General features: G+C 38.0%; 1 protein-coding gene across 21 annotated transcripts in view; it reads right to left on the bottom strand.

The window, feature by feature from the left end:
• NEB (nebulin) overlaps positions 1-20,027 on the bottom strand; it is a 210,280-nt gene extending 190,253 nt beyond the window's left edge. For 20 of the 21 annotated variants that reach the window (XM_070944263.1, XM_070942819.1, XM_070943071.1 and 17 more), the window contains exons 1-10: positions 19,937-20,027; positions 19,079-19,180; positions 17,785-17,848; positions 13,208-13,246; positions 9,919-10,212; positions 7,130-7,237; positions 6,294-6,398; positions 4,182-4,286; positions 3,975-4,079; positions 2,690-2,794 (exon numbers count right to left, since the gene is read on the bottom strand). In XM_070944263.1, the coding sequence (XP_070800364.1) occupies positions 2,690-2,794; positions 3,975-4,079; positions 4,182-4,286; positions 6,294-6,398; positions 7,130-7,237; positions 9,919-10,212; positions 13,208-13,246; positions 17,785-17,820 (897 nt within the window). In that variant the 5' untranslated portion in view covers positions 17,821-17,848; positions 19,079-19,180; positions 19,937-20,027. The remainder of the gene's footprint in view (positions 1-2,689; positions 2,795-3,974; positions 4,080-4,181; positions 4,287-6,293; positions 6,399-7,129; positions 7,238-9,918; positions 10,213-13,207; positions 13,247-17,784; positions 17,849-19,078; positions 19,181-19,936) is intronic. The other variant, XM_070942901.1, reaches the window with a different exon arrangement.
• Positions 20,028-21,240: the final 1,213 nt, after the last annotated feature.

Below are 21,240 nucleotides of genomic sequence, written 5' to 3'. Positions count from 1 at the left end.
AAAGAAATATATTCTTAAAATAGGTTTGCTTTCCCACTATAGGTGAACTATTGCACTATAGTTTTTAGACTCTTCTGTCTTAGGAATGTTTGAATAAAACGTAATTGTTCTATAATTTTCAAAAACTTTCTCAGAAGAATGGAATGGAATGGAACAGAACGGAACGGAACGGAACGGAACGGAACGGAACGGAACGGAACAGAACAGAACAGAACAGAACACTTTATTTAACCAAGTGTGATTTGACACACAAGGAATTGTCTCCAGTGCAGATTCTCCATTATGGAAAATCTTCCCAGAGGAATCAATCTGTACCTACCCTACTTACTTTCTGATGCCAAATATAACTAATGGGGTGGGGGGAAGGGTCACATTGCATTCCATTAAAAATATAGCACTGAATTTAGTAAGTTTAAATTTATGATTGGGTAATAAATTATGAACACATTAATAATGAATAAAATCTAATTATATATAAATATCAAGTTTATGAGTCATGCTCCATGGATCTCATCCGTTGTGCTAAATGTCTATTTCTCTCCCGTCATTTTTTAAAAATCTTATCAGGCATTATTTTACATGAAAGTAATCTAAAATTAGAAAGGGAGATTTCTTTCAGCTTCACCAAAACAATGTGTCTTTAAAAGCTCTTTCTATACATGAATTACTCTAGTTCGAACACAAACAAAAATTAGTTACTCAAAATGTGCCAGGGGAATTTTCAACAATTAAAAGAACAAGAAATACCTTCACCATACCTAGTCCAACATATGAAGGCCACTCCAAAAAAACAAAAACAAAAAACCAAGAATATTGCCCTATTAAACAAATCTAAGATAAGATACTCACAAATGATAAATTGCTAAACTGATTCTATGTGTGTACATTTCCACATGAAGAAAAATAAGCTTTTTGAAGAAATAATGCTTAAACCATTGGAACAGCTACCATCTTACAATCGATGGGAAGCAAGAATTAAGAATGTTAAACCTCATATTTGGTACTAGCTGGACGCCCATACTTCGCTATGAAACTATGTGCTCGGGCTTGATAAATTGACACTTGCAGCCCGAAACTTAATGTAGAATGTGTAACTCCGTAGCATCAGAGTGTGTTAATATAATGCTACTGGGAATTGGAACAGAGGGGGAGAGGGAGTAGAATGTCCCAGCCCGCAGCATCCATCGGTATTCATTTGGCTAGCATCCTGTCAGTGTGTGTGAGTTGAGGTGTGTTTGGAAACTCAAACAGTATTTGCTGTGTGAGCAAGGAGATAGGAAGGAGGCTGGGCGTGGCTTAGCTCAACTGTTCTGTAGTAAAGCTGCTTGCTGCTGTGAAAGTAAACTGCTTGTGTTTTGCATTTAGAACAGATTTCTTTTGAGGGGGGGAGGGGGAGTAGAACTCCTTAGCATCAGAGCATGTTAATCATAATCTAATCTAATCTAATCTAATCTAATCTAATCTAATCTAATCTAATCTAATATAATATAATATAATATAATATAATATAATATAATATAATATAATATAATATAATATAATATAATATAATATAATATAAGAAATACTAATGTTCTCATGGTCATTTCAAAAAATCCTTTCTTAGTGAGCACCTAGAAGCCAAGAAGAACATACATGGCAAATTTCAAGTTTGTAGGCTTTACAGTTCTGGAGATTTCATGATTAATGCTTGAGTGGTTTTCGCTTTTATATATATAGATTATCTGGACTACGTAGATATTCTCATAAATGGTAGACCAGACCAGCAAATCAACTCCACAAGAAGGAATTGATATCTCAATACTCTAATTGCGATTGACTATAATAACAGGATCTTGTGATGTTCTGATTGTGATGTTCCTCCTCCTCCTCCTCCTCCTCCTCCTCCTCCTCCTCCTCCTCCTCCCTGAATTAGGGTGTTATCTCCTTGAGCTGCATCCAAATGTTATCTTGCTTTTCTGGACTTAAAATAAATATTTCAGCTCCTCTTGCTTCTGTAACAGTTTTTGCATTTTCTATTAAGATCAACTTCCTTACTTTCTACAGTGCAGGAAGTCTCTGCTTTGGCCATCCAACCAATTCTAACCTCCAACCAATTTGTAAATGACTACAAGATTGTGAGGTTGCTTGCAGGATTGCCTATTTCTGTAAAGATTGTACACACCCTTACTATCTTCCTTGGGGCACTTCTGACAGGCCCTGGCACACTTACATTTCAGTGATGGGCCTCAAATCATTAAACAGCTTTCTGCTGGAACTTAGGTTGTGTCAATTTATGTATTTGTTTATTACATTTATATGCCTCCCATCTCCTTGATAAGGCAACTCAATCCTTACTAGGGTTTAAGAGGAGGCTTAAAACAACTCTACACCGGATTCTATTCTATTCTATTCAGAACTTTGAAAGCTTCCTAGATACACAAAAAGGGAATGAGTAAAATATAAAGTTATCAATCTATTAATAATATGCAATGTATTGGTTGATTTTCTTTATGCTAATACAGGTAGAAAGATAGAATGGGAAGGAGAAGCATTGTTGCAGAATGGTTGGGACGGCAAGGGTCAAGAGTCATCTGTAAAGGGCACTGATATTTTCCCCTCCTTATAAGATACTTTAGAGATCCTTGATGACGTCCTGTTCCCAACTCAGGTGAATATATTACAATAAATTCTGTCACATAATACTCACGTCACTGAGCTGTCGAGTAACTTTCTTGGCAAGCTCCATATCAGGTCGGTCAGGCACAGAGGTGTACTTTGATTTCTGCTCAATGTGTCCTTTTTTGTAAACAATCTGAAACAATCAAGAAAAAGAAGGCTGATTATTTAATAATAATAATAACAGTAATAGAGTTGGAAGGGACCTTGGAGGTCATCTAGTCCAACCCCCTGCTCACGCAGGAGACCTGTCCTAGGGATTCAAACTGGCAAACTGCCAACCTTTCTGATCGACAAGCTCAGTGTCTTAGCCACTGAGCCACCTAGTCAGGCTTTTTAAACAAGCATATTTATTCTTGCACCCTGTCTCAATAGGAGTTCATTTTCATGGAAGCAAAATATGCCTCTGTTAATTTAGCATAGTTATTTTAGGATTTTATACCAGGAATAGAACAAGATAATCAGAGGAGGCAATTGTTTAATTCGTTTGGCTCTAGGCATGGTAGGTGATGAAATTTGCTCTTTACCACAACAAATTAGCCATCTTTATAGACGTTAATAAATTAAGAGCCGATGTGGAAAATTTGTACTGCACCATTTGTTTTAATGCGCCATTTATTTTAATGGCCCTGGTGTTGGTTGGATTAGGGAATAATACTTTCCAAAATGGGAACATTCTTGCCTCCATTCCCTTGAATAAGATTCAGTTCTTAGTAACTATATTATTTTAGTTTTCTTGGCAGCACAGAGAAATGACTTGCTATTGTCTTCATTCCAGTTTTTTTTTTTTTACTTTTGTTTAACCTACAGTTCTAGAATGTCCTTGTAGACTCCCATTCAAGTCCTAACCCAACTCTGCTAGACTTTTGAGATCAACCAATGTCAACTAAGTGCTGCCACAGATTTCTTCTCCATCACCTTAAATTCAGTATCCATCCCATTCCAGTACCTCCTCTATTGCTCAGACTTTGCCCGTGCCAAAGGGCAAGACAATGTGCTACATACAGCCTTCTATTTCATTCTTGCAAAATCCCTTTCAAGATTGTTCAGCTTCGCCACGTCATACCTGGGTGGCCCTTTCCCAAATGTCTATGGAAATTCTCAGTCATCCAGGTCATGGTTGTCCCAAACGTGCTTTTCCAAAAAGCAACTGGAGTTTCTTGGTTTTCGCTCAAAACGTTTTGTTTCTTCTTGGATGAGAAATGAAACATTTTCAAGAAAGAAAGTCCAATTGCCTTTTGAAAAAGCACTTTTGGGTGCTCTTTCCCAGTTACAAAGGTCCAGAACTGATGATCGATCAGGATCTTGGTACTTACATCACTGAGGGCTTTTTGTGCCTTTGCAACTCTCCTAAATTCAGGACTGTCATCGTAGGGATAGAAGAGGGACTTGTCTGCTTCCCACTCTTCAACATAAGGTTTCTGAGGGAAAAGTATTCACAAAACTCATTGGGCACAGGCTGGAAAGAAGCACGAGATACATAGAAAAGGATCACAGATTCTTCTAACCAGAAGTACACCTACCTTACTGAATAAGGCTGTATTTTTTATGGCATGAACAAACTCAGGAGCATCAGGAGGAAGCAAATACTTTTCCTTATTTTCTTCCCAGTTCTGTTTGTATAAAACCTATAATGACAAAAACAAAAAATGCCACATTGGCTAAAGGAACTGTAAAGAAGCTCCTCTTTTAAGTCCGATTCTCCATAAATTCTAACACAGGGGTCGGCAACCTGTGGCTCTGGACCGCATGTGGCTCTTTCATCCCTCTGCTGCGGCTCCCTGTCGCCAGTCAGCTCCACAATTGATAAGGCTTTTGGTTAGGACAGGTAGGAGGAAACTCTATGGTGGAAGAACCGGACTTTCGGGTGGCAGAGGAAAAAAGATGCCACGCTAGGAGGAGACTTTATGGTGGGGAACCAGACTTCTGGTGGGCTCCAGAACTGAATGGGGGGCTTCTGGTTAGGACCTTTGTGGCTCTTTGAGTGTTTAAGGTTGCCAATCCCTGGTCTAACAATATACTACTTTTGAACACCTCTATGTTTCTTGACGTCTTTTATACATGATTGCCTAACCTTGATTTTTCAAAGTTATTGTTTAAACACACATAATAAACTCAAATTTCTACTAACTTTTTATTTTATTTTATTTTATTTCCAATTTCTATACCGCCCTTCTCCCTGAGGACTCAGGGCGGTGTACAGCCAGAATTAAAAACATGCAATACAAATATTAAAAAACAATTAAAATATCTATAAATTTGGCCCAAAAATTAAAAATCACTACCAATTAAAACATTTAAAAATTTCTTCTTAAAACAGATTAACAACTTAAGCTGTTCTGTGAAAGTATGCAGCCTCAAAAAGCAATTTACTGTATTCATTCACCTAACTGAATAAATGAGAATTTGCTAAAAAGACATTTTGTCGTTTTTAAACCATCTCCCCATAGTCTCCAGTAATAAACGGATGAGTCATATCTTCAGTGTCAAATCTAATGACCAAGGTTGTTGATTGTGTCCTTGCTTCATTTTGTAGGACAATGGAAGAATGTTTTGGTCACAATAGTTGATACTAATAGTTTAGCGCCAATCCAGAAGGACAGGAAGCGATCATACTGAGACAAACATTTTAAGACAATCCCTTCTGTGAAATGTATGGTTTATGCTATTTAGAATAGAGAGGATCAGCACAGTTGTTATCATAGTCTATCCACAGCTTGGAACTGTCAGGCATATCAATTCCTTCAAAATTAAGCTGCATTGTGGTAAAAATTAAAGCTTCAGAGAGAAATAGAAGCCCCGGCAACCTCTTTGAGACTGCTTGGAACTGATTAAGGTAGAGTTTACACATATTTCACTGTCTGGGTAAATATTTTTTGGGGATTGAGGAGAATAAGATATTCTTTTGCATTGTATCACCTGAAAAATTGAACATCTGAATGTGATGCAATCAGTGGCTCCAAACAAACCATTTTGCTAATATTTTCTTGGCACATCGGCTTTCAATTTCTACCCTTCCTGATTCAAAAGCCCTAATGACTGCAAATCATGGAACTGTAATCCAAAGTCCCTGGAGAGCTCCAGTTTGGGAAAATCTGATACATGTTGCCTATATTTTTTATATATATTACCATTCATTCATGCAATACTATTATGCCTTTCTATAGGCATATGGAAAGAAAAGATGTGAAAAGGTACTCCACCCACCGCAGGGGTAGTCATTGTTTAGTGACCACAGTTGGGACTGGCACCTCAGTCATTAAGCAAAGCAGTTGCTACATGAATCCACAACTATGCTTATCATCTTATTTCAGATTTCTTTTCCTTTACAGATCTGCAAAGGTCATAAAGTGAGGATTGGTCATAAAGTTATTTCTTCATCACTATGATAACTGCAATGGTTGCTAAAAGAGGCAGTCAGTGAATGAGGACTATCTTTATGACTCACTAGACATGCATAAACTTTTCATTGAAAAGTTGGATGAAAAGTGATAACACATATATTATTGATGTGTAATAATAGGTTCCTCTCATAATTTATTCAGAATTAAACCATTTGAGCTGCATAAGCACCATCTAAGTTTTGGGTTTTTTTTTACAAATCTCAATAATTTCTACATCACAGGATGTCTTACCTTGCTGACTTGCTGAGAAACTTTCTTTGCATGCTCAATGTCTCTTGCTTTTCCGTCAAGGTGGCAATCGGTTCTAGCTGCCTCCCCAGCCATGCGATACTTAACCTACAGAAAATACATATAGGCTTACAGTATAGAAAACTGTAATAAATCATTGCTTTGCAAACAGGAAATGGAGCCAAAGCAAACTGAAATTAAGTTATCATGTAATTAATGTAATTTCTTCAAGTTTATTTAATATACATTTAAAATGAAAACAGTACTAGCTTTTAGGAAAGCTCTTGGGGGCCATTTCAGAGGGTTTGGAGATGACTGGCAGTGTTCTTATGCTGAGACAACACATAAAGCCAGCTGTCAGGTGTGAAGAAGCAAGACCACATGTTACATTCCAGTCAAGCTAATTTATTGCTCATGCTATACACAGGAATTTAGTCAACTAACAGCCAGCACTAAATTGGTGCTAGATAAGAGCCAACAGAATTCAAGAGAAGCTGGACTTGGATTGCTTGTGGCAACCTAATGCAATCTCCAAACTGATTCCTCTCTTAACTCCCCCACCCAGACTCTGCCTCTTCTTCTCCTACTCCAGCAGCTTTCATGCCTGCAGTATTTTTCAGATAGTCAAGAACTGTAATTTTAACCCACATGTATGTAGTAAGAAGTCTCAAATTTCTAGCTTCAAGCAGAGTCTCAGTTTCCTTGGCCAAGGATCTAGCAGTATTCATATCCTAAAGTTCCAGACTGGCTTACTGTAATATTATGCATGAGCTTCTCGTTGTCCTGACTAGAATTAAAACAGTATTACCTAGTCATGGTTTCTTCTTCCTCATCCTTACCTCACTGAGCTGGTCCTGGACTTTCTTGATTCTCCGAAGTTCGGGAGTATCTGTTGTTATTCCACATTGTTTTCCTTTTTCTTTTTCAAATTTTTCCTTGTACTTTTTCTGGGAGCAGAGAAGACAGCAAAATGTAGATCTATTTTTAGCATGTCGAAGTGTTATGGTTAAGAAGCCCTGTGGAAATGCCTTGCGCGTAAAGCTTTAACGTATTTCTATAGGTGGGCGCATCTGAATTACACAAATTGTTTTGATTTCAAATCCCACAATTCCCTACAATTTGCCAAAAAGGCTGAACTATATGTAGTCCTCGACTTACAACAGTTCATTTAGTGACATTTGAAGTTACAATGGAACTGAAAAAAAGTGATTTATGACCGTTTTTGACTGTTGCAGCATCCCCACGGTCATGTGATCAAATCTTAGAGGCTTGGTAACTGACATATATTTATGACCATTGCAGTGTCCTGGGATCATGTGATCACCTTTTGCGACTTTCTGACAAGCAAAGTCAATGAGGAAGCCAGATTCACTTAACAACCGTGTTATTAATTTAACAACTGCAGTGATTCACTGTGACAAGAAAGGTCATAAAATGGGGCAAAATTTATTTATTTATTTATTTATTTATTTATTTATTTATTAATCAAATTTCTATACCGCCCTACTCCCGAAGGACTCAGGGCGGTGAACAGCCAAGATAAAATACAGATAACACAAATATTAAAAATCCCTTAAAATTATTAAATATTTTGGCCGAAACACAGATTAAAACACCCAATTTATAAGATCACGAATTAAAAAATTTAAAAGAGGGGAGTTAGGCCAGGCCAGCTTGCTGAAATAAAAAAGTTTTGAGAGCACGGTGAAACGTGCGCAGGTCCGGGATCCTCCGTATCTCCGGGGGGAGCTCGTTCCAGATCGTAGGTGCCCCCACAGAGAAGGCTCTCCCCCTGGGGGCCGCCAGTGGACACTGTTTGGCCGACGGCACCCTGAGGAGCCCCTCTCTATGAGAGCGTACTGGTCGGTGAGAGGCTATTGGTAGCAGAAGGCGGTCTCGTAAATACCCCGGTCTGATGCCATGGAGCGCTCTAAAGGTGGTAACCAAAACCTTGAAGCGCACCCGGAAGACCACCGGGAGCCAATGCAGCTCGCGCAGGAGGGGGGTCACATGGGAGCGCCACGTCGCTCCCATAACCACCCGCACGGCCGCATTCTGGACCAGCTGGAGCCTCCGGGTGCTCCTCAAGGGGAGCCCCATGTAGAGAGCATTGCAGTAGTCCAAGCGGGAAGTTACGAAAGCATGAGTGACCGTATTTAACGAGTCCCGATCCAGAAAGGGACGCAACTGGCGAATCAGGCAGACCTGATAAAAAGTCCCCCTGGCCACGGCCGTCATGTGCTCTTCTAAAGACAGCCGTGAGTCCAGGAGGACACCCAAGTTGCGAACCCTCTCCGTGGGGGCCAATGACTCGCCCCCAAAAGTCAGTGATGGCACCAACTGACTATATCGGGATGTCAGAAACCACAGCCACTCGGTCTTGGATGGGTTGAGCCTGAGTTTTTTCTCCCCATCCAGATCCGCACGGCCTCCAGGCACCGGGACATCACTTCAAGGGCATCATTGGGGTGGTCCGGGGTGGAGATGTACAGCTGAGTATCATCAGCATACTGATGGTACTTCACCCCGAAACCACGGATGATCTCACTTAACAAATGTCTCACTTAGCAATAAAAATGTAGGACTCAATTGTGGACATAAGTCGAGGACTACCTGTAATAGGAAATAGACTCCATAAGATCTGGGGACATCAAGTTGGTATGTGAGTAGAGGGGGTGTATCTACACGCATATATACAAGCACAGATATATCCCCATGCATAATTGGATGAAAGTTTAATTTATATATAAATTGCACAATGTTCTGATTAAGAGACATTTTTCCCCTCCAAATTTATGGCCCTACAGATCAGCTTTGGCTCCCTCTGGATATATTGAATTTATGCTCTGAGTACAAAACATATACACCCCATACACCCACCCACAGGGAGGGAGGGAGGGTGAGAATTTAAAGAGATATAGACAAGGTGAATTAGGTTATTTCATTTAGCCAAAGAAATTATGGTCTGAATAAGGAAAGACTATAAACTTGAACTTTTTTCATATTATTCTAAATATTAAACTGGGTTGACCCTAAGCTTTGATACTTTCTGACAAGCTTACTCTGGAGACCAGGATTTCCAGCTGCCTCATATGCTACAGTATTTGATAGCTGTTATCAATTTCTTTTTTTGACTCAAATTTTCTTTATTATTGTATAACATACAAAAAAAGAAAAGAAAATTAAGAGGAGGAAAGGACATGGGGAAAGGGGGTGTGAAATACAAGGGGAAAGAGAAAAAGAAAGAAAAGGGGGCATTGACTTCCAACTCTTCCTAGCACTATACAAGATAAATACACTCCAACCTCAACGTTTGCTTTTACATACTGTTACATACCGTTATCAATTTCTGATACACAGAAAAAGTACACATATATAAAATCAATATTTTTTTTCACAAGGATCTTTTTTAAAATTGGTTGAAACCAGTGGTGGGATTCAAATAATTTAACAACCGGTTCTCTGCCCTAATGATTTCTTCCAACAACCAGTTCACCAAACTGCTCAGATAGTTAACAACCGGTTCTCCCGAAGTGGTGCGAACTGGCTGAATCCCACAACTGGCTGAAACTCATTAAAGTAGCATTAAGCTGCTTTGAATGTGAGAAGATGCAAATTTCTGACTTACATCGCTGAAGAGCTTTTGCATTTTTGAACTGTGATCCAAGTAAGGTGTCCGAAACTTAGATGTGTCCACTTTTTTCCGTACAACTTTTTTTCTGACAGGTTGGGAGGCCTTGTGAGAAGGGTCTGTGACTTCCGGAGGTTGTGTTGTACTATCGAAAGTACGCGTTGTTGTTGTTTCATAAGTATGCGTTCTCGCTTCTGAAGGATGCCTGCTTGTTTCTGAAGTATGTCTTGTTGTTACTGTGTACGGTGCGGAGCCAGTGCTGTATGTGGTCTCAGTGAACTCAGTAATCACCTAAGAACGTGGAAAGGTGTTTTAAATTTATCTCCCGACTCAGCACTAGTTTTAGAGCCTTTTTAGCTGATATTTTTGGAGTTACAATTGTCTATATTCCTGATAATCTTTTGAAAATCAGCGCAACTGAGATACAGATACACTTCGTTGAGAACCAGTCTTTGACAATTTCTAAAGGATTTTCAAAGTTACCGTGTTTCTCCAAAAACATGACCCACCCCAATAATAAGCCTAACCCTAATTTTATGGGGGTGGGCCTAATATTACCCTTACCCTGAAAATAAGCCCGGGGGGAATGGGCACAAATGGCGGCACGGATGTGGAGGGGGCAACTGTCCAGCTGCAGCTGTACCTGCTGGTCCCTTGGGGCAGTGCAAATACCGCTTTTGCCCTTCTCTTTCTGGGTGCAGCGCTTCTGCTTGTTGGACTGCTTCCCCGAGGCTGGCAGCTCCACGGCCAGCTGCTTTGCTTTTTCCCTCTTTTTGGGATGCTCACAGGAGGCTTTTTGGTGAACAGGAGGAAAATGGGGAGGGGGATTTTCCTGCCTGTCATCCATTCCTCAAGCTCAGCACAGACTGAGGTAAGGATGACAGGCAGGGAAATCCCCCTCCCCATTTTCCTCCTGTTCGCCAAAAGCCTCCATTCCAAACGCTGAAGCTTCGGAATGGAGGCAACAGTGTGTCCATGGCACATCCAGCTCACTGAGTCTGGCCTACTGCACCTCAAAAAAAGTAAGACCACCTCGAAAATAAGCCCAAGTGCTTATTTTCAAGTCTAAAAGAAAATAAGACTCGGTCTTATTTTCTGAGAAACACGGTAACAATCTACACAATAGATTATATGAATGATTTATTTGGATGGTTTTTTCACCATACATCATTTCATATGGCTGTGCAATGTATAAAATTACACATTTGAGTTGAGTCTTCACCTACTCTCAAGATAAATAGTGAAGGCAGAAAATTCCAAAAATTAGACCTCTAGACAGGGAACAATGGAATAGTGTAGTGACTGGTGACTATGTTTGTTTGATCTGTATGACTAGTACCCGGGAGCAGTTATACAATTACCATATTGTATTCAAGAGTAGCATATCCTGATATTCTTGAATTCAGGAAGGTCCTTATGACATGTTACATCTATTTTTCTGAATTGAATCAGCCATGAGTTATGTTTCAAAAAAAAAGCAACAGACATGGGTGGGGGGGTTTCATACAACTTTTCCCCTAGTCCCAAATCAACTTTTCCTTCAATTTGAAAAGTGCTTTACAATGTGCACATATCATTCAATCTATTTCTATAAAATGAAATATTTGTTTTCTACATAAAGGAATTGGTTTATTCAACCAAGTGTTTTGCTTTTTACAAGGATTTTCCTCACCATCATTCTCGCTCACATAAATTCGAATTTTGACAGTATATATGGAAACAGACAAATTCTTCCTTTGCTTTAACCTCATTGATACTAGTGAGATTATTCCAAAATATATAAGAGAATTAGTCCTTGCAAATAATAAGCCTCTCTCTTTTTATATTTTCTGAATTTATGCTCAAAGGTTATCTTATGAACTATTCTCCTAAAGGGAGGTACACACAAATAAACCACATAAATTCAGAATCATACAACTATATTTCTCCATCAACACAAAAACTAATGTTCTTAATGAAGGAATAACTTTGTCTCTATAGTAATCTATAGTCATTTGTAGTCTAATCTGCAGAATTCTAGGATCCTCCTAAGTAATTCTGAAGCCTGGAAAAGGATCGTGCTTCTAATATTTATAGCCATGCTGATATCATAAACAATGCAAGACTTCCAATTAAAAAAGTATATTAAAAGAATTGCCAGGAGGAATAAACAACAAATGTTTAGAGTAAAATAATGTTACAGTATTTATCTTCAGGTTGGTAGTGACATTTATGAAAACATAACCCTGAGAAGAAAAATCTTGTTTCAAAGATGAACAAGATGAACAACATGTGAATACGTTATGCAAGTTGAACAAGAAACAAAAACAAGAAAATGACATTGGACATTCCAAAGTGAATTTACATCAGACGAATGAATGGAAACACACTAACAGAAGCTTGCAGGAAGAAATATTCTGTACATACATATTTACTTTCTTCTTCACTGAGTTTTCAAGTTTTCACTCTCATTTAGCAACCTCTAAGGAATACTGTTTTTTCCTTTATTTTCTGATAGATGGCCAAGATTTCAAAAGCAGAAGTATATATGTATACGTTTTTAGGCCAATTATACCGTTCAAGCCAATCAAAAATTACTCATCCATTTCACTAGGATGCAGGCATCACTATACATCTGCATCTCCCAAAAGAAAATAAAGTGTTTTTAAAACCTCTTAATTAGTATTTTACAAACCATTGAGCATATGGACAAGGAAAAAAGTTCAGTGCAATTAAAACCTGCTGCAGATTAAGGCAAATAAAAGTAAGGCTGATACATTAACTTAAACAAGGCTCCAGCTTCCCTCTTGCTGGAGGGGGAAAAAACTGGGATTTTCATTTATTTGTCCTTTCTCCTATATCTTCCAAAAAAAAAAAAAAAAAAGAATGTAGGAAATATGCAGGCAGAAAGGTACTTAACCTTGTTATCCTAAGCTACATTTTTTTCTACTGGGGAACCAGAGTCTTTCCCGTCATTGAAAGAGATTATTCCATTCGTGTAGAGTAGGCCTAGGTGCAGGTGTTATCATCTACTGCACCTCCTAACCACAAAACTCGTATGTCCGTCCCTTAGCATCAAAAAGTTGCCCACCATTGCATTAGCAAAAGACACTCAAGGGAAGATCATTATTCTGTTATATAAGTTGTTGGTTGACTTTGTTCTTCCCAGAGGTTATTATTAGATTACTCAAGTATATAAAAAAAAAATCTATTGAATTGTTTTAGATTATATACACACACACAAAATGCTTAAAAAGCATTAAATTCCACAAAATCAGACATTTATGCATAAATCAGAGGCTTTTACCTCGCCTGGTTCACCCTCGACCTCCTCTTCTGTGTAGTACTATAAACAAAGAAGAAACCTCATTATTTTTCACAAGGTCATACATAAAAACACATGTGTTTCTCTTGAGGCAAAGAACAAAATCTCAGTCTGAAGAATGAAGTGATTGATAAGGATGTTCCATGGAAAGCGCTCCAAGATTTAGCTGCTGGTAAGATCCACAGGTATTTTGTTCCATAAATATCAGCGGATTTGTGGCTGCCAATTGCTCATAATACTTAATACTGTTTAAAAAGTTATTTTTCTTTGTCTCGTAAAAACATAGCTTTTTAAATGTTGTATTAGATCCAATTCAAGAATTCCAAGACTTCACAACTCCTGCTTTCACTTAATGAATTTTGGACACCCATTGGTGTAAAAGATCATACAATAAGTCATGACTCAGTGGCGAGTGAACAGATACCTGAGTTCACCAGATCATTAGCCATAACCTGAAATCATGATCAGACACCACCCTTTCATTATATGTACCCTTTCGGTTATTAAGGAAGGGGAGATAATCCAAAAGATAATTCAAATACCAATGCAGAGCAGTTAAACCCACAATATTTCCAAAGTGATACATCTACAACACTTGTGAAAACGGCATTGTAAGAGAACTAAGCAATTCTTTAACAGGAAAAAGATTTTATTCATCTGTGAATTCTTTTTAAAGGAAATATTGACTGTCCTAGGAACATTTGTCATGGACGATTCATTTAAGTTTGCTACCTGACAGCTCTTGTAAAAGAAAGGCTTTCATAAAAGGGCAAATGATGTGTCAAAACATGATCATATTTTATTAGAATGACAGTTGAACATTAATTTTTTTAAAATATATTTCTTAATTAGGCTGTGCAAAGCTGCAGTGAGATGATTCAAATGGATGACTCAAATTTTGTTTGAAATGATTCAAGCCAGGACTGAAACATAGCCAATAATCTTACAGAATTTCTCTTGGATCTCTCAGGACTGTTTATGCTTCAGGGTGAATTATCATATTTAACTTCAAGGAAGAAAGCATTAAATTTAAGGAGAAACCATGCCTGAACAAGAATTACTGGACAAAAAAAATCTTATTGGCTTCCACTGCTCAGCAATCTAAAACAATCCTCTATCTGGAAGGAAGAACCTCTATCAGAGGTTTCTGTCAGAAACCTCTGATACTGCTGCACAATATTTGTGATCGACCAAATGGAATACAAGCTATCAGTCACTTATATCCAATCTCCTACAAACCATAAGGGATTGAATATCTTGATTTTTCTGTCCGCCTGCTATATTTGATAAGCTGATTTAACTTTGTGTGTTAGCACAACTGACATAATTATACTGTGCATATCTATAGGTCTCACACGTGGATACTAACTCACGTTTAATATACTATATTAGATTATATTATATTTTACAACTGTTGGGTTTTTTCCTCCTAGGCTATTTTCATGTTTTGAATTGGGTCTTGTTACTACTGAGAGAGACAGAGGAAGAAGTTGCTATTGTATCAGGGTTGAACTACTGCTTCTCAGCGTCTTAACTAAAATAAAGTTCAATATCATGGCTGAACTCAAATTCCATAAAAAAAAAAACACCTTTGATGCCTATGGAACAATCCACCTAAAAAAAATGGGACAAATCATTTTGCTAATAATACTCCATTGATTGTACATTGCCCCAGTACTCTTGTGAAAAGCTCTGTTATCAGTAATCTTGGAATCTTTATAGTACCAGTGAAATATATTAGACTAATTTCATAGGGGGACCTTCTTAAAAATGAGTCAGGGTAAATAAAGGAGAAGCAGAACTGGCACAGAATTATCTTTGATGATAAGATTGAACTTGCATCATTACTAGAAGTTTTATGTTTAATGTTAAAGATAGTTCCAAATTATTTCTTCAAACTCTTTTTCGCTAATACTATAGCAACCACTAATTTTAGCCTAACTTTACAGTGCATCAAATCAAGCCTTAAATTAGCAATATCTTCAAAGTGCATTTTACTTTGAAACAGCATTCTTCATCATAAGAGCAAGCTTAATTCACCAAAAATTATTTAATGCATTTGGTTAGAATTATTTCTCCTGTTCACTAAAAAGTCTTGGAAAGTGGAGATGTAGAAGATGCTAATGCTGTCCATGTAGGACCCAATATGATTTATTTCCATGTCTTCCTTTTACTGTTTGACCTTATCAGACTCATTTTATTGAACGGCCTAGATTTTTAAGCACGTATTCCACCAATAAATTCTACTGGATTTCATGTATTTTGGGTATTAAAAGATTTATTGTGCTCAATTTAATAGGATCTACAACATTGACTAAATTCTCAGACTTGGTGAAATAAGGTTCCTCTCCTTTCCATGAATCACATTAACAAGAAACCTCCAAAGATACTGGCACCCTTCAACAGAGCCTGATTCATTGCCACTCTTTGCAGATGATTTATGCTTCTATAGATAACTTTGTCAAGATACTGTTTATTTCAAGCTTTGTATATAATTGGCTCTTTTTATGAGAAGAATATAGTACGAGCCTTGGTACTACAGTGGTTTAAAGCACCCTGTTATTAACACAGCTGCCTGCAATTTACTGCTGGTTCGAATCTCTCCAAGGCTCAAGGTTGACTCAGCCTTCCATCCTTTCTAAGGTAGGTTAAATGAGGACCCAGTTTGTGGGGGCAATAAGCTGACTTTGTATAAATATACAAAAGGATGAAGGCTATTGCTTAACGCACTGTAAGCCGCCCTAAGTCTCCGGAGAAGGGCGGCATATAAATCAAATTAAAAAAAAATATATATATCAGGAGATAATGGTCCTCCTATTATTTTCACTATGCATCACTTAGACTGGTGCTTGTACAACTAACAGCATGCATATACCTGCTAAAGCACTACCACAAGCATAAAGGAAAATCCCAAAAGTGTTTTTTTCAAAAGGCAACTGGATTTTGTTTTTCCTTGAAGATATTTCTCTTCTCATCCAAGAAGCTTCTTCAGTTCTGACATCAATTCCAGTTCTGACTTCTTGGATAAGAAGCGAAATATCCAAGGAAAAACAAAGTCCAGTCACCTTTTGAAAAAGCAGCTTTGGGACAACCATGACCTGAGAATCTCCATAGAGATAAAGGAAAATTTAAGAAGATTTGAGGGAGGAGATGGAAGAGAATGTGTGCATTCATTTGCCTATATAAATGCATTGTTATTTCTGTTTTATTAATAATATATGAGATTACATACATACAAAGGTGTGTACATCTGTGTGTGTCTCTGTGTTTATGCGTGTGTGTGTGAGAGAGAGAGAGAAAGAACATTCATCCCAGCTTGGAAGAAACATGAAAGCACAATTTTTTTCTCATGCGGCCTACTGACCAACTTCAAATTGGCAATGTGGCCCTCATACCAAGCAAAAACAGAGCCTACTTCTCACTTAAGTATTCTGTACTAAACAATCCAAATCAATGTCCAAAATGAAAAGCATAAACTATTTTTAAGAGGACTCTACTGCACGCTCTTTAAAATACAAATTTGTCTCTTTATAAATAAAAACTTATTTTGCTCTTTAATGCTTTGCACGTTTAATTCTGGTTCACACAAAATTAAAGCATGAGGGAAAAGGATCAGTGGACAAAAACCAGGAAGATGATGTGCTATGTTTCTGGAAAAAGTTATCTTGCTTGAAACTAAGAGGAAAAAGACAGACATCTGAAGAAACAATGCAACAATATAAAACTGAAATGATAATATGAAAGATAAAACCACTATTAGTCTACTAAGAGACAGACAATGATAAGACAATGGGCATGGCTATCAGACATACATGAGATGGGAAGAAGATGGAAGAAAGAGAAGATGGGAGAAGAGGAAGAAGAGGAGGAGGAGGAGGAGGAGGAGGAGAAGAAGACGAAGAAGAAGATTTTTGCAATAAAAGAAAAGTTAAAAACATTTCCTTGATTGTGGTGCTGGTCATCAGAAATATTGAAGAGCTTTACTCTAGCAGGATGTAATGTGATCCAAAAGTGGCAAAAACTTGTGCCACACATTCAATTTGATAATCAGTGTGCATCTGGAAGTACAACCCAAGAGTTGCAGAAGCTGCACACACTGGTAAAATGGAGTCTGGCAAGGAAACGTACCCATGACTTTTCACACAAGTCCTATGTAAGCCAGTAAGTTGTTGCTAGATAGAATTACGGGCATTTAAAATGCCCAAATGAATGTTAACATTATTAGCATCATTTATGCTGTATTTTTCTATTATTATTTTTTTAAAAAACTAAATCTGCAGGAAGATGAGGAAAGAAAGGGCATCACAGGCATTTACTGTCATCGTGCACTCTTACAACCTCATGTCCTAGGCCTTCTCTGGGGGAACCCAACAGCTGCTGGAGGCCATTTAGAATATATCAGTTTTTATAACTGTCCAGTCACCAGCTCTGAATTTGGAGACACACTCACTTCTGAAGCAGCCATCTCAAGTTCCTGACCTGCCATTCTTTGCTGTTTCTTTGAAATAATAAACTCATTTGCATAGCTCAAGGCAGTAAATCAAACATTTAAGTCTTACCTCCACAACCTCATCGTAATCGTCTTCATCTGCCATCTTTGTGGAAAGCCCGTCCACCTACTCACTGGTCATAAAGCAAGTCAGATAAATAAATATCAGCATGATGAAGTCAATGTTGCTCACTTATCAAGGCTAGTATCTCTGTGCATTATAAAAATATTGTAAGAATGCCTTTTTTACACACACAAACACACACAGAGAGAAAAACATACAGAGAGAGACAGACAGACAGACAGACAGACATGAAGCTGTAGTTTAATCAACAACATAGGCCAAATATTAAATATTAAAATATTTAATATTTATAAAGATTAATATTTATAAAATATTGTTCATAAAACATCAAAATATTAACAAACCAAAAATACTATCAAACATTTCAGCTTTCTAAAAATATATATAAAGGGATACCATTTAACTTGAGATGTTTAACATCAGATTGCCATTATCCTTTCATAATTTGTATTTCTCCCAAATATCTCATATACAGAGGAAAAAGCCAGGTTTTTTTATTATTATTATGGAGATGTTGGCCTCCTTCCATATTTTAGCCAGTAACATTTAGGGGGGGAGGAACCACCCCAAAACAAATTGCACTGTTATTTTCCTTTATGAGCATAAATATAGCAATTCTGCTTACTAGAATTGTTTAGGATGCAGGCAAGGAACAAACAAACATAGATTATCGTATCTATCAACTCTCTTGAGTGATGTACTTGTAGTGAAAAATTAGATAATATCATAAAGTCTCTTCCTAGCTCAACAGAGTAAGTTAAATGGAATATATAACAATCACAAGGCTGTGCATTGTGCACTGAGAATTTATGTAAAAACATCTACAGGGAGATAAATAATTGACAATCAACCAAAACCAACCCACCAAAATTAATACTGCCCCATTAATATTTCTTGAATGGAAATTCACTTACAGTTTTGATTGTGAACTGCAACTAGAAGATCCTAAATATGTTTACCAGCAGCTAGAAATTAATGCTTAGGATAAGGAATGCCAAGCATTGAGCCAACATGGTAGCATGGAATGATAGCATTACAATGAGGTGTGCTGGCTATGGCAGGGGAAAAACTGGAGAAATGTCCACTTTAATTGTGTTGCACAAAAAAGCAGCTTGCTAGGTCACCTCCATGAAAGCTTTCCTAACCTAGAAATTTAGCTGGGCAGATCCTGCCACAATACCTGTGGGCCAATGTAATGTTACTCTATATAAACTAATAACCTTGGGGTCTTATATAAACAACCACAAACATTAAGTCATACAAATGTTGTTCAAATGACCTTAACTTAATGAAGTTAATTTCTCTCGTCCCACCATTGATCTCCTGGGATGCTCTCTTGCTTTGCTTCTGGGGTGCTTGATGTATTTCTCCAACTTCGGTCCTAGAAAAGATCAAGACTCTGGTTATTTAGATGGCAGAGAAGCGATGAATGAATGAATGCCTTGGAATGAATTAATGCACTGGAATGATGAGCCTGCTGTGAGAGGTTGCAGGTCCCTCTTTTCTGGTGCAGGGAAGGAGATGAAGGCTTAGAACAGCTGCTTCCTAGTACAAAAATATTTGCCCTGTAAGCCAATACCCCAGAGCGATAGGCTGGTTTTGTCTAGTTAGCTGAACTGCCATTCCTTCTGAGGCAAGCGGCACTCCGGTGCTGTAGGTTAAATATAGGCCCTTTGAATGCTGCCTTTTCCTAGTGCCAATTCTGTTCAATCAAGGTGATACATAAAAATCAAAAGGATAAAAATGTTTGTTTCACCAAGGAAATAGGACAAGTCCTAAAGTTGAGAGAGAGAGGGAGGGAAGGAGGGAGGGAGGGAGGGAGGGAGACCTCAAGAGCGGCTTAGCCAACGGAGCCATTGATCTCCATGTGCAAAATGTTTCCAAATGACAGAGGCTCACTCTGCCTTTAAAGCCTCATCAAACTCAGGACTGATCTCTTCCCAAGCGGGATTACTTCGATGCTGGAAAAAAAGTGTGTTAAAATTTGTAAAATAGTAAAATAAAAAACCAAATCCCTCAGGCCATAAAGTCTGCAAACAAACAAACCCACAAACAAACAATCATTTGGTAGAAAACAAACCCCAATCTGTCTTTCTTTTTTAAAAAAAAAAAAAGAAAGCAAAAGGCACAAGCTTACCAGTTATATTTAAATAAATTTCCTTCGGAGCAAAGCCTCTCTGACTGTCCTCCCTCCTGAGACAAGCTGGGCAAAAGCAATGTTAGGCTGATGCATCAGCTCCTAAACCATCATGTGGTCGGGGGGAGCCAATCAGATCAGGCGTGCTCAAGTTTCAGATACTAAATATACATGGTGACCCTTTGGAGTTTGGAGGACCACCTGTTCGGTAAACCCTCCAAGCAAAGCAAAGTAGCTCATACAAATCATTGGCTTTGTTTTTTTAACCTCAATCAAAACATAGCAAGAGCATCAGCCCCTTATAAACGATTCAACCATTATTCACAAAGACTTGTGGAATACAAACCACTATTAAGGATTGTTAATTACAATGAAGCTAAGACAATAGGCCAATGGAAGCGGGTTTTTTCCTCATCCCATTCTCCCAGAAGATCTATGGTTTCTGAACTTGAGATGATTTACCATAGCCTTTCATCAAAGACAGGGAAGATAAATCAGGGATGTCCAGACTTGGCAACGTTAAGACCTGTGGACTTCAACTCCTAGAATTCCCCATGCTGGCTGGGGAATTCTGGGAGTTGAAGTCCACTTGTCTTAAAATTGCCAAGGTTGGACACCCATGCTTTAGATAATCAGAAGTGAGGACTTTTCTCCATCCAACCCTTCCAATTTTGCCGGGTCTCAAGTCTTTTAGAATTGGAACATAGATTGTAGATGCAAAGTGGAAGACCGGGATCCTATGTTCTATGTTATAGCATTCAGAAAAAAATTGACAAAATGGGTATTCTCAAGAACAGTTGATGGGGCATAGAAGACATGCTTTTTCCACTGGTTGACCCATTTTATAGAACATTCTTCCTCTGGAGATCCAGATGGCACCGACCTTGCCGGCTTTTCATAAGGCCTTAAATATTGAGTTCTGTGCCCAAGCTTGGGGCCCAAGGTATCTGCAGGGGCCTGGTTGTGTTAATGATTGGGTTATTGTTTCTTGGCTACTTATATTTTAATTTTTGTAATGTTTGCTATTGTTTTTATTCTATTTTAGTTCTATTTGCTGCCCAGAATAATTCTTTGAGATGTATGGCCATATAAATTGGTTAAATAAATAAATGAAAACATTTAGTAATTCCATGCATTGACTTTGTGGCTCTCTGTTTCTTTGCTCTTTTAATATAAATCATTCCAAAAGACCGGGGGGCGGGTTAAAATAATTGCTGGATCTCAAAGTCTTCTGGGACTGGGATGTAGATTGTAGATGCAAAGTGGAAGACAGTGATTCCATGTTCTATGTTATATAATTGTCA

The sequence above is a fragment of the Pituophis catenifer genome, unplaced genomic scaffold (assembly GCF_029215685.1).
Source record: "Pituophis catenifer annectens isolate HBS135680 unplaced genomic scaffold, rPitCat1.0.hap2 SCAF_1, whole genome shotgun sequence".
In the NCBI taxonomy this organism is placed as follows: Eukaryota; Metazoa; Chordata; class Lepidosauria; order Squamata; family Colubridae; genus Pituophis; species Pituophis catenifer.
The sequence above is the reverse complement of the archived record's forward strand: the minus strand, read 5'-3'. Positions and strand labels throughout refer to the sequence as shown.